General features: G+C 44.0%; 1 protein-coding gene across 2 annotated transcripts in view; it reads right to left on the reverse strand.

Annotated features, from left to right (window-relative positions):
• LARGE1 (LARGE xylosyl- and glucuronyltransferase 1) overlaps positions 1-19,127 on the reverse strand; it is a 998,660-nt gene that overhangs the window by 225,528 nt on the left and 754,005 nt on the right. For both annotated transcript variants that reach the window (XM_085651963.1, XM_085651962.1), the window contains exon 7: positions 12,834-12,938. In XM_085651963.1, coding sequence (XP_085508089.1) covers positions 12,834-12,938 — 105 coding nt within the window. The remainder of the gene's footprint in view (positions 1-12,833; positions 12,939-19,127) is intronic.

Genomic DNA, 19,127 nt, shown 5'->3' on the forward strand with positions numbered 1-19,127 from the left:
CGCACATATTTATGTATGACTGACTGCAACCAGCAGCTGTGGGTGCTTCCCTAAGCCTCGTTCGAGTATTTTCTTTCAAAGTTGATGCCGCATGCAGTGCAAGACACTGGGCAAGCACACATTTTAAAGGGATGAATGTGTTCTTCTGTACAATTAGCACTGTAACTTTTGAACATATCAATGCAGTAAGCTATAGGGCAGTTTTTACGTGTTTAATATTTCAAGACTAGATGTTACCACTGCTTTATAAACCTTGCTTTGTCACTAATTTTAACTGGATTAAAAAAGGCACCATCTGCCAATCTTTTTTTTTAATTCTCGGGAGGAGGAGTTACCTTGAATCACACATTTGTCCATTAAGATTCCTCGCTATGCTCGCTACATGAAAGTCATACCCCAACTTTTACGCCTCACCACTTTCAAATGTCACCAGCCTCCGCTGCAGTGTACATAGTCACATAAGTGCATCAGCAGGTCTATTAGGGCGTGCTGACATGGTAAGACGGTCTGTGAAGATATGCTACAGAGTGCAAGATTATAAGATGGAAGATGGGCTTTGTATGGGACCCAACAAGCATGTCCCCATCGAGAAAACAGTAAAAGGTAGCCTTTCTTCAATTTTTGATCTAAGAACATGCACATTTCAATCCGTGTACTTTCCTTACACCGTATTCCGCTTATACAAATTCATGCATTTTACCTAACTGAAAGTGGTACTCATTTGAAAGGTACTACCTGTGCCGCTAACATTCCTCAGATTAGGCATGTGGTGCATTAGCCACCTAATAAATGTTGACTGTGTACAAAGCAGCATATCTTCTCATGAACTCCTCCCTCTGTATTTGGGCTGTTTCTTCTCTCTGTTAACAAGATCTGATATTTGTATCTGCCAGGCACAGCGTCCCGCTGTGCAGCACACACATCTCAAAAATCATGCTTAGATGCCCATATGAAACCCCCACCGAGTGGATCAAAAGGAGTCACCCCCATCCTCCCCGAGTGGCTCCTTGCACGTAGTAACGCATCCTTACAGTCTCAGGGTGGCGATATGTCACCAGTGGCGTAGCTAGAGCTTTTGCCACCCAGGGCGGTTGTTGAGTTTGCTGGCCAGTGATGGGCAGAGCAGGTAAGAGCTGGGGTAGTTGACAGACGACGACAAGGGAAAATAACATTTAAAAACAAGAAAACCATTACCTTGTGCTCACCAAAATTGCTCTCCTCACCCGCCGCCCCCAAAAAGGTGCCGCCCGGAGTGGATCGCCCGCCGCCCGCCACCCTCCCCCCAGCTACGCCACTGTATGTCACAGGCAAAAAGGAAAATCTCACTCCCAAATACTCAAGCAGGCTACACAGATGTGGTATCCTCCGAACAGACAGGCCTTCACAGGGGCATCTGGGGCCACTGGGCAGCACCCCAAATACATATTGGTTGTGCCTCGTGGGTGTGACACAAACGCTACCTCTATTTGAGAGGATCGCACATGACCGTGTTTTGGAACAATACAGTGTTTTCTCATGGGCGGGCACGTTTTTTGTATGAGGGATTTTTGCACTGTCGCCAGGGAACGGGGCAATATATCACACAACTTTTTAGATGCCAGGACACTGTATATGAAAACATTTTGATCAATTTCACAAATTTCACGTTTCGTGAATGGCAAAATAACACAAATTTACCAACAGTAGTTACAATTTTGGCCAGGGCTATTTCATATTTGCATGTGGAAGAATGTGGGCTTCTGGGGACGGCATCCCCTGCAGTGTCCACCTCCAGGATACTTCGGGCGAGTGGTACAGTCCAAGCCCTGGCAGAAAGTGACGACCAGTTTGTCAGCAGGGGCTACTGGCAGTTAGGGTCTTCCTCAGCAGGAAAGCACACTGAAAGTAGGCCGGGCGGTGAACTCCACTTCGTTCGCAGAGTTTGCTAAGTTATCTGCAATTTGCACTCTGCAGAATTCCCAAAAACTCAGTGAATCGCAGCTGAGTTTTTTGCTTGCTCACACTCACCAACGTTAAGTTGGCATGCTCGAGTGAGGATAATCCAACGCTAGACCACCTCCTATCAAGATTTCTCAAAACGCCGGTGGTTGCAACCACTCGCATTGGGAAACCTTCCGTTCGCGTTGAGGAAGCTGCCGCTCAAGTAGAACAGCTACTCGAGCGGCAGAAAGAAGCAGCATGCTCTTGTGCAACTCTGTGAACTCTGCCCAGGCCTATTTGTAAGGTTTGCTGTGGTCCTGCAGGCAGTGTAGGAGCAGTTTCTCCTTTGTTACCTCCTTTCCTTCCCCCTACCAATGATCTGGGCTCGATTATAGGTTATTTGTTTCACTTCCCAGGGCTGTTTTATAGGTTAGGTAGGTTGAGGTTAAACTTCAGTTGTCGCTTTTACGACGGGTGGCGGACAAGCAGAGAACTCATGCAATAGACCAGAAGGTTTGGGGTCTTGTCGGGGATTGGACGTTGGCAGAGTGAGTACAGGGCAGGGATGCTTGGGTAAGGTGTGACAGGACAGTGAATGAAAGGGGGATTGTGTTAAATGTTGGAGTCTTTTGCAGGCAGAGGTTTAAATGTGGGAGAGGAAAGGTTGGTATGTTGCATTTATGAGAGGAGGTTGTTTGTTATTTTGCAATGATTATACAGTTTCAGCTACATAACTGTTCAAATAAAGCAGCCTTTTGATCTTAACTTCATGCCTGATAAAGAACTTGCCGTGTACTCACTGAGTGGACCAGTATTTATTTGTCACACAAATAACCCAACAAGTTTCAGGCTCAAACAAACTTGCTCACGGTGTGACACCATAGAATTCTTTCACTGTTAAGACTACTACACAGTGTCCGGTGTCATTTTCCTTTCCCTTCCCTGTTGTCAATGGGAAGTGTAGTTTCACTTTCACTGTGCTGTGCTCAATGTGCTTATAAGGTTTGCATGGCACTGTTATACTAATGGTTCCATCATAAGGAGAAAGAAACAATACATATACAGGTTCATTTTTAGAACGCTAATTTCTTTTTGCCATAATTCCCCGAATTTAACGATAGGATAGGATAGGATATCACTTATAAAGCACACTTATACCCAACGGTGTCAAGGCGCTATGGCAGAGAAAGATGAGACAGGTTTGGAGCGCACAAGCAGCAACCCTAGAACAAAGAAGCCAGGTTTTCAGATGTTTTTTAAAACCAGGTAAAAGCCTGCGTTGGAGATGAAGGTGGGTAGGGAATTCCATAACTTGGTGGCCGCTACCGAAATGGAGCGGCCACCCTATCTGGCCCTACAAAATCTGGGGATCACAAGTTTTTTGTGTGAGAAGGATCTCCAAAGCCTCCCCGGGGTATACCATTGAAAAAGAGACTTAGGATGTAGCGTACCCTTACTATCCATAGCCTAGAATACCATGCTCAGAGTCTTAAAGCAGATACGTTTCCTGATGGGAAGCAAGTGAAGGAAGAAAAACGCATCACTGGCTGACCGACGCTTGGGAATCTTCAGAATAAGGTGACCCGCCGCATCTGTACTACGTGCAGCTTATTAAGGGAGACGCCATTGATGTTCAGGTACAGAGTGTTGCAATAGTCCAGCCGAGAGGTAAACAGAGCAATAATGATCGACTGGTGCATATTGGAAATATTGTCCCATTGCAGGCCACCAACGGATGATCCTCACCGTTCTGTCGAGACTCTATCGAGCTCGTACTGACCACGGACAGCCACCGCTGCTGCCGTCCATTCTCCGCTCCATACGCGGAAGGAATACTTTCCAATTGAGCCCATTACAAGCAATAATCAAGGCGTAGAAATCGTATCAGGCAACTTTTTGTAATTTTAAGTCCTGAGGATGATCCCACTGTATTAGGAGCTAGGGATCGAAATGTCGACTTTCCATAACAGTACCACATTGTATCCACTGTGAAAATGTATTGTGGTTTCTGTAGGCTAGAGCTTACCTAAGTCCGTTACTGTATTGTAAGCCCCCATGTTTGCTCCCAAAGTTTTTGCCTGCCATTTCTTTCCACTTTTACCTTACTTCTTTTCCTTTGTTGAAAACTTGGTACAGGATTGTGCCCTTGTTTCATCGTTTGTCATTATCCTATTTCTAATTTTGTAAAATTCGATTATAAATGTTCCTTTGTCCGGCTGGACACAGGAGGAATACACATAGGTCTCATTGAAGTCTATGTTGTAATAGTCACCTTAATTAAGTTTATGCTAAGGACCGTTGTTCTTGTAAAATATTGGAAATAAAAGGCATAACCTTTTTCAAAATCCTCAGAATATAAAAAACATGTGCTGACTGTGCGGCTGACCTTTGCATCAAAACTCAGACCATCATCAAAGATGACCCCCAGGTTTTTTGCTGTCCTAACAGAGACACGGAGGGGACCACAGACCGCCGGCCACCAAGAGTTCAACCGGATGGAGTTCTGCGAGCCAAACAGAAGCACTTCAGTCTTATCAGCATTGATCTTCAGTGAGTTGTCCTTCATCCAGCAAATAATGCTGGACATGCAAAGATTGAACCTCTCAGATACCCATTGCAGGTCATTTGAGATGGAAACGATAATTAGTGTATCATCAGCATCGGATAGCACCTAAAAGCCAAAAGACAGCACCAAGTCGGTCAGGCGAGTCACATAAAGATTGAAAAGGGTGAGGCTCAAGGACGACCCATTGGGCACCCCATAGGGAAGACTAAAGGCCTTGGCTCTAAAGCCTCCACAGCTGACAATAAAGGCCCTATTTGACATAAATGAATGGAAAAGCTGTAAGACTTTCCCTGAGATTCCCACTTGCCGCAAACGCTGAACCATAAATACCGGGGAGATGGTGTCAAAGGCCACCGATAGGTCGAGCATTATCAAAACTGCCGCCCCGCCCTGATCAACCTGCGCACGGATACAGTCAGTAGCCACAATAAGGGCAGACTCAGTGCTGTGACCGGCGCGGAACCCGTTCTGAGAAAGATCTAAGATCTCCTGGGACTCAACATATTTCATCAGTTCTTTATTGATGAATTTCCCCAGGATCTTAGCAGAGGTGGGGAGAAGAGATATTGGGCAAACATTCTTCAGATCCAGGGTGTCAGCGTTAGGTTTTTTAAGAAGTGGTGTAACAATGGCTTTCTTCCAAATGTCCGGATAACTACCGGATTGAAGTGTGTTGTTAAAAACTTTACACAGGAATTTGGCAATTCCATGTGTATTGAGTAACACTTTCGATAGCTTCTATTAATACCAATTTTTTTATTCAGTCATCAATATGATCATATGCCATTCAACAAGGAGACTTAGATGTCGTAAAATAAAATAAAAAATATTCAGTCTTTATTCTTCATTTCTTCTTCTTTAAAAACAGTCAATAATAGACCGGCTAAAATGTTTCGCTCCCACAAGAGACTTCTTCAATATCATGAATAGATATCACTGCTTTGGCTATGGGAGATAACGGCATGAAGTGTGCCCACTAAAACTCCATCGCAGGGATACATGTTCATGATATTGAAGCTTGATCAATAACTGATCCAGTACACTTCATAAGAAGGAACATGCTTAACATTGTCCCTTATGAAGTCCCTTGTGGGCACAAAAAGCATTAGCTGGGCTGTTATTTTCGGGTTTTAAAGAATAGAAATTTAAATGAAGAATAAAGACTGAATACATTTTTTAAAACCAACGGCATTTAATTCTTCGTACTGGATGACCTGTGATCAATAATAGTGCCTCAGCATCATGGACATTTGAAATGTGTTTTGAGTAATCATTGGATAGAATTGAATTGGTGAATGCCTCCACATTGAGAGATTTCTTATATGAGATAAGGGGGTTGTAAGGCAGTTTGACTCTAGGGTTTTAGCACCAAGCTGATTAAACTTATAGACTGTACACTTTTGCGGTGGAAGTGTAACTATTTCTGCCAAGCGTACTGGGGCTTTGTGTTTGTTTTAACTTTTTGAGAACAGCGGACTGAGTCCCTGAGTCCTAAAATGGTCACATCCAACATGTCTCCTGGGGAAAAAAAAAAAGAAAAAAAATAAATATATATATATATATATATATATAGATATATATATATATATATATTATCTACTGGCGGTCGCCAGTAGATAGTTATAGTTAGGACCACGTTTCCATAGGAAATCCGCAACATTTTATTTGGAATAACTTTGGCGCCGGTTGACGAATCCTCGCGAAATTTTCAAAATAGGTGGGGCGCTATGCTCCGCTCCTACCCTGAAAGTCTCGGGGGGATTCGTCAAGCGGGGGCTGAGAAAAAAGGAGGGTCCCAAAACGCGTTTTTCCCATGAATTTTTCCATAGGACCTTTAGACACAGCTACAGACCGAACGGCTGAACAGAGTTACTTGAAATTTGGCAGAGAGGTAGTCTACAGGTCAAGGAAGTGCCTTTTGTAGGTTTGGTGTAAATCTGTTCAGTAGATCCTGAGAAAATAGCCTTTAAATCAATATATATATCTGTGGCAGCTTACGGTGCGCTTACCGTGCGCTTACGGTAAGCTTACCGTACGCGTACGGTGCCGTGCGCGAGCGCGATTCTGATTGGCTGTTAGATCTTAGTAAACATTCGAATCGGTCGAAACCAGGAAGCGGCGGCCGCCATTTTCTATCTCGCACTCTGAGGGGGGGAGGAAATACAAAGGCAAAAAACATGTAAAGGGGCTGTTTAGACTGCTCCCAACCACCTAGCCTTGATGAAAGTGTCCCCAAAGAACCCCCAAGGCAAAAAATTCAATTTTATTTTTTTTGAAAAATGGCCGTTTACGCTTACCGTACGCGTACGGTAAAAAAAACTATAAAAAAAAAAAATATCCACTCTCTCCACACCCCGTGTGCAAATGGTGCCCGAAGAGCACCATTCGTGCATGGCTTATTTATACTCCTAAATAATCCAACATTACCTTTCACAACGAAGCGCATAATATGTCCTCCATGTGCGCACGGTGCACGAAGCGCATCGTGCGTACATGGCCCATCCAGCGTAACGTGGGCACGCGGTGCGCGTAGCGCACCGCGTGCCCACCGTGCGTGCACGGCACTAACTGCGTAAAGTGGGCGCGCGGTGCGCGAAGCGCACCGCGTGCCCACTGTGCGCGCACGGTGCGCGAAGCGCACCGTGCGCGCACGGAACGAACTGCGTTAAGTGGGCGCGCACGCCACGAATGGCGTAAAGTAACTTAGCATTTAAAAAACCGTACAAATTCACTGAAAAAACTGCGTTAAGTGGGCGCGCACGCCACGAATGGCGTAAAGTAACTTAGCATTTAAAAAACCGTACAAATTCACTGAAAAAACCATAGGTTTCACACACGTTATAGTTAGGAATTAGCATTTAAAAAACCTTGCAAATTCACTGAAAAAACCATAGGTTTCACACATGTTATAGTTAGCTGGACATTTTACTGATAAAAAACCATTGAAATTCCCCCGTTATAGTTAGTGCAGGCAACCATAACTCACGCGACCGCAATCCTCTGCTGATGCTAATACTGTATTTAGACACTTATTTACCCATGTCTTCTTCCATAAATTTTTAGCTATACATATATTACAAATATTTTTTTTTCATAAAGACACATATGTCATCAGCAGAGGATTGCGGTCGCGTGAGTTATAGTTGCCTGCACTAACTATAACGGGGGAATTTCAATGGTTTTTTATCAGTAAAATGTCCAGCTAACTATAACATGTGTGAAACCTATGGTTTTTTCAGTGAATATATATATATATATAGATATATATATATATATATCTATATATATATATATTTTTTTTTTTATATATATATATTATATGGAAGAAGCAGAGACTTCTGGGTAGTTCTCAAGTTTAGGTGGAAAGCAGCTCCAATATAGAGCACTCTCAACACCAGTGACACTCTAAATTTGCTCACCTCAAATGTCTGCTTTTCTATCAAAGTCTTTAAGTATTGGATTAGCACGGTGACATCCACACCGATATAGAAAGGGACAAAGTCTTTTACCACTTTCACAGCAAAGTCTTTAAGCATAGGATGAGAACAGTGCTATGCTTGCCGAGCTGTAAAATGGCCAAAATTGCTTTTTTATGGCAGTAGGTATAGTACAGAAATGTTGTATTTCCAATTTGAGTAGAAGGTATGCTGGACCCATTTTACTGAGAAAGTAAAACATTAAAATGTACTACCTTTCAATTACTCACGCATTGTTTGAGGTATAAAAAGAGAGAAGACAACAGTTAGAAAAGACTGTTTACTTCCTATTGCATCCACAACACAATGTTCAGGGTTTCATATGCATTCATCTTTTACAATCATATACATTCATAGCAGTTTAGTTTAAGTGGACACAGTGCTGATGGCAAAGCGCACAAAAGTGAGCATGGTGAGTAAAACCAGCGAACAGCGATAGTGTCAGAAGAGCACAAGCTGAATCTAGCATAAGCATGTAGAGCAACAGCTTGTTCATCTTCTCATGCTGATGATGTCCATATAGATTTAGGCCAGTATTGTACACGTTTCGGCCCTTATCACAATCAGTCTGTGGGTCTTATCAGGACAAATCGGAATAAGAGTTCATCAGAACAGATCCATCTGATCAATGATCCTTAGGACACATGGGCTGTACTGAATCGGTAGCACACACCTTTCATGAAAAGCGGAGTGAATCCAGGCAAGGTGGAACACAAGAGCGGAGGCCACAGACGTCCTCTCTGACAACAAAGTCCATGTCCATCCAGCAACAGAATGGCATAAACTTAGGGGGCACCAGTGAGACCACAAAAACACAGGATATTGCATGTAATTGTAATGCGGCCTTTCCACTGGTCCCAGTCATTACTGAAGGTCAATAGACATTATAACTTCCAATGTTATACATGATCAATGTTGCTCCATCTATGCAGAGGGCTGGGAAGGTCTTTCTTTATGTGATACCATACAAGGGGGCGACAATGCCACCGGGCACAGATTACGGAGCAGCAAGAACAAACCACTGCTGTGCTAAAACCATATCTTCCAGGAACTCAACTTCAAGATGAGAACAAACAATACAAAACAGAGAATAATAATAGTAGCAGAGATTTAAGGTCCTGCTTATACAGGTTTGGTGGAATGGTGGGAAACCAGCCCCTTCCTTCCTCCCTTTTCTGTGGCGCCCCAATGACACACGCCACCATAATTAAATCATAAATAATCAGCAGTATGAGAAAAGGGGGCTGTTTCTACTATAACGGGAGGGGTTGGGCCCCAAAGACCAATGAAAAAGACATACACTCTCCCCTTAATAGCAAGATAAACAGTCAATCAACATGATTGTCTCAAAGGATCAACACAGCTAAGCAATTAAAACATGCACAGAGCATCACTTCTTAATTAAAAGTATCTTCCAGACAGATGTATTTTTCAAAACACTATTTTGCAATGTAAATAACGTATTATTCGGAGGTAGAAGTTAAAAATATTCAGAAATTACACAGGACGTGCTATGACCATGTCCACCTGTGATCATGTGCAAATGTGAATCCAGGAACAAGAGAGTTGTTGGTCATTGGCTGTGGCCCATCGTTACTCATTACAGCACTGGGTGAGATTTTTGATAGCGGGCCACAATGTCATCATCCTAGTAATGCCCCACATGAAAGCAGTCTCAGAAAGAGCGCAGGAATACAAGGGCGTGTGTGTTATGGAGGAGGGACTGACCGGCCTGTTAGATTTCTTGGCCAATGGAGGAGAGCGGGGGCACCTTCAGAACATAACATCCAAAGTATTTAGAAAATGTAGGAGCTCTGCCCAGCAGGGGTTCACAGTTTGAGAAGGTGACCAGCTTCTCCAGTTGAGAACCCTGCAGGCCATGAGGTGAGCTCCCCTGCTGACTGAAGGAACTCTTACTGCATCCATAGCAACCACTGTGGAGAAGAGAAGCCGAGGAGGTGTCGTGTTTTCAGCCCCCAGGGCAAATGTTTATGTTTTTCAGAAACAAACTACCAAAAAGAGGGTTGTGTCTTTAAATCTAAGGAAATGTCCATCGCACATTAGGGAGTTTGCTCCCAGCATGGGGTCACTTACATTGTTTCCGGTTTAGGACCACTAGGCTATGCTTGGAAGTCTAAAACAGAAATAAAATGGACACTGAAAGAGAGCCCTACATATGGCGTGCCTTCCATTGTACCTTGAATGACAGATGTGCGGCGGACGGGCTGTCAGTCAAAGGTTTCCGGGGGTGCAGCCATCGGTGGCTCGGCTGCCACCACCCTGGCGTTTCTCCCACATCTAGATAAGACGACTGAACTGTCACTTTAGCAGGCAGGCAGCTCCACCATTTTATGACGGGGGATTCACTGGAATGGAATGTCTGGATCGCACATTACAGAATCATCCTGCCCAGTGATTAATTTAAGCCGGTGTTTCTCAGTGCTCAGCACCAGCACTTAACTGTCAATATCTGCACCCATGAAAGTCTGCATCATGGTGGCGCTGCTGGTCTAATTTAGAGAGTAGCACAACAACAGTTGTTTAATAATTTCATATGTATGAAAAATGACGAATACCTGCCACCCAAGCCATTCTTATAGCTTTGGGGGCCTGGAATGGTCTTAATCGTAGGGTGACCAGACGTCCCGGTTTTCCCCGGACGGTCCCCGTTTTTGGAGAAGTGTCCCCGTGTCCCGACACTTTTCTCCAATTCAATGAAATGTCCGGGTTTTTAAACAGTGTCCGGGTTAAACATACAAATGTCCCGGTTTTTCATTTGTTTCGGTTGTTTGAGCATGCGCGTGCATGCTCTCTTTGCACTGATTAAAGCGTGACGTTTAGGTGAGCGTTGTAGCAGGAAGGGAAATCGGGCTTTGAATGGGATGGGGGGTGGGGAGAGGTGCTCCTTTCATTCCACAGCGCGAGGTTCAGCGCTTTGAATGCGACCTCTGTCTCCAGGCCGAGAAGTCAAAGGATGCAATCTGCATACATTCACACCTGAATGCCGGTCACTTAGGGTGCTTCCAGAGATACCTTTGTTTTGTTAATGCAGCGCTCCTGCTCCAACAGCTACTGATGGCAGTGCGTCTTTGAATGTCTTTATTTTGTAAAAGCCTACTTGCAGGACCTGCTTATATCCTTGTTTAGAAACAGTAACCTGTTTGTACTTCGTGTCCAGGGCCGGCTTTAGGGCGGTGCGAGTGCCACCGCACCGGGTGCTGGCTTCCTGGGGGCGCCGTGTTTTAAAGTTTATTATGCTTTTGAAGCACCTGCTGCAGCGTTTCTTTACCCCCAGCAATTACCAGGCCTCACATAAATGTAAAGATAACTCGTGTGATTAATAATCTTCCTGGAGAGAGATCAGCATTTTGTATAGTTGAGGTTTTGACTTCGGTGAAGTTAGTGTAGAGGGTTAACATGCCTGCTGCAAAGAACCTGTACCAAGTAGATTACAGAGTGCGTATGATGTAAACAGATCAGCAGATTACTGCTTTCAAAAGAGATATCCTTTTGTTACTTGCAATTTATAACTTAAAGTCCTGATATAGAATAGTGAGCTATTAACTTTCATCCTAGAACTGCATACACACTGCAAAGTATACATTATTAGAGCATTGATTAATGTTGCAAAAAGGGATAATTTGGCTAGAAATCGATTCTTATTATTAAAGAAAATTCCCAACTATGCTGTTTCTTTTTCGACTCTGCGTTTGTGCTTCTCCACACAAAGCACTCTTAAACTATACTGCCTACCAGTATGGATGACATGTGACTCCCTACACTTTTAGTCCTTTGGCTTATGTAACATTTCCTATACACTGATTACACATGCATGATTGATTGTCTCTGTGTAATGTGTGTGTGATGCGAAGTGCTCGGACACCCTACACTAGTATGAGTGGCGCTATATAACTAATTCAATGCATCTGAGAGAGTGTGGTTATGGAGACTTGGTCACTGTTAAAGGGTGCTAGTGAGAGAATCCGTGGTGGAGGTGGTCTTGGGGGGCGCCAACAAACACTGTCGCACAGGGCGCCACCAGCACTAAAGCCGTGGTCACCAACTATAGCAAATGTTGAGGCAAAGTCTGTTTAAATGGAATTAATGGTTACAGCCAATAAAAGACCTCTGATTTGTCGTCTGTAATGCTTCATCTCGGTCTGTGGAGGGAGCTGTCATTAGAGTCCTTTTTCTATGTCCATGGCAGCTGTCAAATAGTCCTACCTTTATGTCGATGGTTACTGCAAACCGTAGTCCTACTTCTATGTCTATGACCTGTCCCCGTTTTTTGTTTTGAGAATCTGGTCACCCTACTTAATCGTCCCTATTGTAGTGGTATGGCGGTTGGTGGTTGTATTAGTGTTGTCTTTGGCAGTGCTGTAGGGCAATGGGTGATGCAAGCTACATTGACCTCTTGACGAGGGCCCTCGCACTTATATGTGTACATATTAAGCACTGCTCCTGCTGTGTGAACGCACCGGCATCCCACAAAAAACTTGGAAGGACATTTTGGGCACGGTCTCTACTGCCTACTGACTTAGGGAAGCTGGGGTCTTCGGACTACCTTTCCCATGTCACACTCTGATTTCGTGTCATAAGACAATCGTTAAACCCCAAAGCCCTAAACATACACATTGGACAGATAAGATATTCTGAGCTGAGATTTAATAGCGGCTGCTTAAGGAGATACACACCCAAGAATTTGAAATTTACAGTTTAACATGCAAAAAATTAAACATACGGGTTATGGGAAGAAAGATACTCTGCTTTCAAAACCGCACGTAAAAGGTTTATCGTTATGTGGAATCTGCTCAACAAGACAGGCCAGAAAACCGAAGCAGTGACTGTAATAGCACATCCCAGCGCCTCACCTGTGTTGTATCCCCTTCCAAGCGCTGGCCAAGGCCGGTGATTCTTCCAGAGGTTCCCCAGGTACCAGTCGCTCTGGTTCTCCACAAGGCCCAGAACCTGCTGACCTAAAAAAATATAAACAAAGGAGAAATTATTGATACTGTGAATACGACGGACGGGGGAATATAAACTTGTCTAGGAGAGTAACATTGTACCCAACAAGAATTGGGAGGCGATCTGGCAGAAAGTGCACTGCTGCACCTAAGCATATAAAGGATCTCAGGTGTGCGAACATTCTGTGGTACACTTTGTTGTGATTAACAGGTACTTACGAGCACACGTCGAACCGTACTATCTTTATCCTTGGAGGCAAGTTGTGTACAGGGGCGGCTCCTCTGCAATGGCGGAGGAGCGTCGCCCCACTGGCTCAGAGCCAGCAGCTGAAAAATAAAAAGATATTCTATCATTGTTTTATTTTTCACCTGCAGGCTGAGCCAGCGTGTGTAGGGAGGGCTTTGCCTTGGCCATGGGAGGGGGAGGAGGACTGGTTGGTGCACTTCTAAGTGAGCATGTGTGTTTGGCCGTCGGTTTTAGCCCGGCCAAACACACAAGCGAACGTAGGTTTCTCCAACCCAGCTGTACTAAACAGCCGGGTTGGAGAAACAGCACAGACTCCCTGTGCCCGAGCAGGGCGTTAAACCAGCCCGCTCAGCAAATCCCCGCACTGCTCTCAGAGCAAGAAAGCAATGTGGGGCTTGCACAGGAAGTCTGTGATGCGGTCCCAGTGTCTGCTGAAACGAGGAAGAAGAACACGGAGGCACGATGCGGGAGGCAGCCGGCAGCTTCAGGTAAGTCTTCCTTTTTTTAAAATTATTAACCCCCCCCCCGCACTCCCCCACTCGTCTCACCACTTTGTTAGGGGTGGCCGCCACTGGTTGTGCACATATCCTCCACTCTGCTCTTAATCTGGAATTGGACTTCATAATCTTGGGGTTCCCATGTATAGGTCCTAAGAACGCAGACAAGTTTAGTTACTCTGTAAAAACTAGTGCTCAATTTGCGAAAAATAATGAATGAATAAATATTGGCTTTGTAAAGCGCAAACTTTCCCCAGGGGAGTCAAGGCGCTACGGAAAAAGGTCAGGAGACAGTTGTACAAATATGTACAGGGCTTACAGAGTTGAAAGGGTGAAAAGCCAGGTCTTCAAGGCTTTACGGTAGAGAGAATGAATTTCCAGACCAGAGACTGAGGAAGGAAGGGAATTCCAGAGTTTGGCCGCAGCCAAAGAGAAATCTCTACCCCCCCATCTACCTTTCCTGAAACTCGGAACTATCAGCAAGTTCTTGCTAGCAGATCTTAACTGCTTTTAGGGGACATATCTTTGAAAGAGTTTTTTAATGCCTTCTGACCCCGTATTGGCGAAAGCCTTGTGAACGAGGCAAAGGGCTTTGAATACAATTCTCTGACCAAGCGAAAGCCAATGCAGATTACTGATAGTGGCCGAGACTGAGTGATATTTGGGAAAACCTATCACCAGTCTGGCAGTAGCGTTCTGCACTAGCTGAAAATGAACAACCATACACACACACATCTATCTATCTATCTATCTATCTATCTATCTATCTATCTATCTATCTATCTATCTATCTATCTATCTATCTATCTATATATCTATCTATCTATCTATCTATCTATCTATCTATCTATCCCTCTCTCTCTCTCTCTCTCTCTCTCTATATATATATATATATATATATATATATATACACGCACACATAAATACACACACTCGCACATGTGCACACTGAGCGACAAAGTTCTTCCAAGGAGCTCCCCACCGGCGCTGCCAAATGCCGGCGCTGCTGGATACCAAGGCTCTCTAGTCTTAACTAAACCACGTTTCTTTCTTCCTCCACCCTACACTTTATCTCCCTTCTGCAGGTTCTTTCTCATCCCTAATTTCGCCCTTTGCCATTGTTTTTCTACATTTGTCCTCCTCCTCTATCCCTTTTCTGCCTTTCTCTATTTTGCTCTTGGTCAAACTCTGATGATGAAATAGAAGTTCCGGGCCCCAGATATGAGTGCTGATGCCCAGTGCCTGCAACCACGGACAGAAATTAAGCACTGTTAAGAACTAAATACAGCATCCTTCGACACACTATATTTTATGCATCAATTTTGACATAAATATCACTTTACCCATGGCTACTAATTCTTTAAAGTATGCACATAGTGGGCTTTGCCTCCATCGAGAAGTATGCTTCTCTGTCACAGTAGGTGGCTGTTTAATGAATCATTGCACCTCTCAGGAAGTGCTTGCATTGGAATACATGAGGGACTGTATCATACTTCCAAAGTACGCTAGATCATGGCGCATTTAATTATTTATCCCAGGGATGCTTTGAATGCAGCAACCAATCTTTACCTACTGTTTTTCACTTAAGCAGTTTTTAAAAATATTTTGGCAGTACTCAAAATGCGAGCCAAATCTAACCCTATTGGCTTTGCCAATTCTGGTTTCTTTTACCTCAGTACTAATTCACCGCAAACTTCCTCTAGGGGAATGGGGTGACAGATTGGTTCTCAGTGTCTGACTGACCATGACTGTTTATCTCAATGCTGCTGCACCACTCATCTATAAAGTGCAAAAGTTCTCTGAGACAGTTGTATGACAGAGGCATGCATGGCTAGACCACGCGTGCCTCTACTTCGCTCCCTAAACAACAAATGCGTCTGAACAACGTATTCTTTTACCACACAATTTTGTGGTAAAGGCATGACTGTTAAAGGGATGTGTGATAAAGATCTTACCCGAGGCCACCTGCCCTGAGCCCTAAACCCTAAAAAGTACCCCGTACCCCGCAGACCATAAAAACTACCCTGCCTCCCCTCCTGAGCCCTAAAAACTACCCGGTACCCAAAAAACGACCCTGACCCCCTGAGCCGTAAAAACACCCCGACCCCGCCCGAGCCGTAAAAACTATCCCTGCCTGAGCCCTAAAAACTACCCTGTACCCTAAAAATCACCCTGACCCCCCCCCCGAGCTGTAAAAACTACCCTGACCTCGCCCGAGCCATAAAAACTATCCCTACTGCGAGCTGTAAAAACTACCCTGACTCACGAGCCCTAAAATACCCCACCCCCCCAGCCTTTAAAACTATCCGAACCCCCCCAAGTCTTTAACACTACCCCAACCCCCCTCCCCAGCCACAAAAACTACCCCAGGCCCCCCAGCTCTAAAAAAAAAGACCCCACCCGAGCCCTAAAAACAACCCGCCCCCAGCCCTGAAAACAACACCGACTCCCCAACCCTGAGCCCTAAAATCTACCCCAACCCTTAAAAACTAGACCCCAAACCAATCCTTTCTCTTCCTATGCCCGCCCATCCCAGCATAGAAACCGCACACTGCCTTAACCACGCATTTGCATGGTCAAGGCATATGCGGTGTTCAGGGAAGCAGGTTTCCGCTTGCAGGGGAATGGCATGCGTGGCTCAACCCAGGCTGTTAAGGCCATTTTCCCTCTGAGACTATTGCCATTTGTTGACCTGGCTTTCTTGTTCTACAGCCTTCAAATGTAGGCATTTAACACCCTTGTCCTCCACCAACTGAATGCTGTTTTCCATAGTCAGGCCCCGTCAGGCTGCAATCTCTGGTACCTGGTTACAGGAGTCTTTTCCTTTCAAGGGCAATAGTATTTCAAGTAGCAGCAGTCAGCTGTTGGGACATTACTTTGCTATTATATTGAAAGTCTCTTAAGCAGGGTCATCCAACATGGGTCCAAGAGGTATTATCCATGACAGGTTTCCAGGATAACTAGACACTAGGTCAAGTATTTCTGTTTAGATTAATTGCATGAAAATTTATCTTCCTGGGAATATCCAGAAAATCTGACCGATCCAACCTGCAAAACCTGTGCTGGACAATCGTTATCTTGAGAATCTGCCATTGAGTCCTTACAGAAGCACCCAAGAGTATTGTGGTGATGCAGTGCCCTTCGTTTCACAGGGGGCATTATGCAAAAAGAACAATTGATAGACGGAATGCTAAACAATGTCAAATATTCACCCCAGTACAGAGATCTGGGCCTAAATCCATCGTTTTTTTGCTCACCACTTCATTCCAGTTTGGATCCAGCCATATGCAAATCAGTCTTGACCCTGCTCCCCAAGGGAACAATTAACAGGTAAATGTGCCTACAAGGGATTTGTTTAGGCGTACTTAGTTAAACAGTTCAAAATGGCAATGCAGCCAGGTTCCAACTGGTAACCTGCAGTTAAACAATCTACAATTCAATTGTTACTTACTTCCTAAAGGATCTATAAAAGATACTAATGAAACTGGTGTAAATTCTTCGAAGAACACATTTATGTGGTGTAAATAAGCAAGGGTACAAAGAATTAGAACAGCACGAAAATGACTGAGGTTTACAAATAGATTCTGAACTGTTAACACTTCAAAATCATTAATGTGACCATCTATTCCAAACATAAATAGAACAATAGAACAGTGAGTCTGAACAAAACAGAAAAAACACTTTCTAAAGAAAACCAATCTAAAAGGAACTAGATGCAATTGTCAACGTTTCGGTCTTGTTGGTGTTTGCATCCATTAGACCATCTTCAGGACGATCAATTGAACTGTTGTATGACCCTTTTAACCAATCCTTAGGGAAGGTCTAAGCACGACTGAATCTCTTATGTAGGTAAAATCTTCCTGGTTAATTACAACGAGAACGATCTATTGAAGAGCTCTTTTAAACAAACAAAAAGCAGGTGCTATTCCTATGACAAGCCGCTGTCCCTGCAGTCGGCGTCCAATTATGAGGTCCCTTTTGAAAGTTTGCTTGGTATTCGTATTTGTAAAAGTCAAATTCAAGAAAGGGCACCGCTCCTCTGACAATCCGCTGTAAATACAGTCGGCGTCTGTAGAGGAAACTGAGCGCAACCGCGCTTACTTATGCCTACGAGCGTCTGGCACAAGATCGAGCACTGCTCCTCGTACGCGCCGCTGTGACAGCGGTGTGTTAGTTTACTTTCCCAAGCCTCCAAAGGTTAATTGGGTTTCCCACTTTCCTTTGCATTATATTGCACCCCAAGGGAACAGTCCTCCCTGGACCAGAAAAAAGCATACTGGAACCTGTTTTGGGGTATCACCCCTCATCAGCCAGACTATTGGAGACAATATGAGCATCACTCAAACTTATGTATGCAGGGCAGTATGGTCAGTTACTAATGGACTCAGGCCACAAGGGGCACACAATGTCACCTTTCACGGTCCACCCAGTCAACACTGGAAAAACAATCACAAGCACAGAAGTCTGAATAGCATCAATGGCTTCCCCCCTCACCGCCAAGGCCACCAATCGTGTACACAATGGAACGTAGAAGGATCACATGTATTGCACTGTTTTGTGTTGTATTGTAGCAGGTTGTATGTCAGAATATCATGGCCAGAAATATTATCTAAATATTGTGTAATACATTTCATTTACAAAATATCTGCTCGTTGGGTGTAGATTTTTTATTAACGCAAATGGAGTGATATTTTTTTATGTGATCTATAGGAAAAAGTACTAATGTAGACAATACACTGGCAATAATATTATGGTACCATACCATTGTAGTTTTCATATAGCGCTTCATATTCCATTGTGGGGCACCAAAGCACATTATATGTGTTTTGTCTACGTTAAGTACAAAGGTGATAGCAATCTCAATACAATCTTGGGATGTGATGCCTACTTCTGCTTCACCACATTCTTAAAACGCTTACCAGGCTCACTGGACATCATCTGCGTCTTCACATGAATGTAAAGGTATTGGTACCACAATTGGAAATTGCTAGGTGAGCAGATCATCAGTATGCACACATGCGCAACCACAAATCACCTATTCAGAACACTCACACCATGTAGATCTATTGATAACATACCCATCATATCAAGGCAAACAAGAAACAGAGAATGTACAGGGAGGAACAAGGCACTGGGGTAAATCAGAGCATAGGCAGGAGACGCATCTTATCACAGAAGTCATGGGAGTTGTTGCACATCTGCTTTTTGCTACACAACATGTCCTCAACACAAGGTTCCGAGTCCTCAATGGCCACTGACAATACCTGCCAGGTCACACACGACACCTCTTGAAGTGTAAGGTGATAACAATAAAACCTTTTTAGGTTTAGCATTAGTCAAGACTTCTTGAGCTTACTAAAATGATCTATCTATCTATCTATCTATCTATCTATCTATCTATCTATCTATCTATCTATCTATCTATCTATCTATCTATCTATGTACACAAACACACAC

The sequence above is a fragment of the Triturus cristatus genome, chromosome 4_1, assembly GCF_964204655.1.
Source record: "Triturus cristatus chromosome 4_1, aTriCri1.1, whole genome shotgun sequence".
In the NCBI taxonomy this organism is placed as follows: Eukaryota; Metazoa; Chordata; class Amphibia; order Caudata; family Salamandridae; genus Triturus; species Triturus cristatus.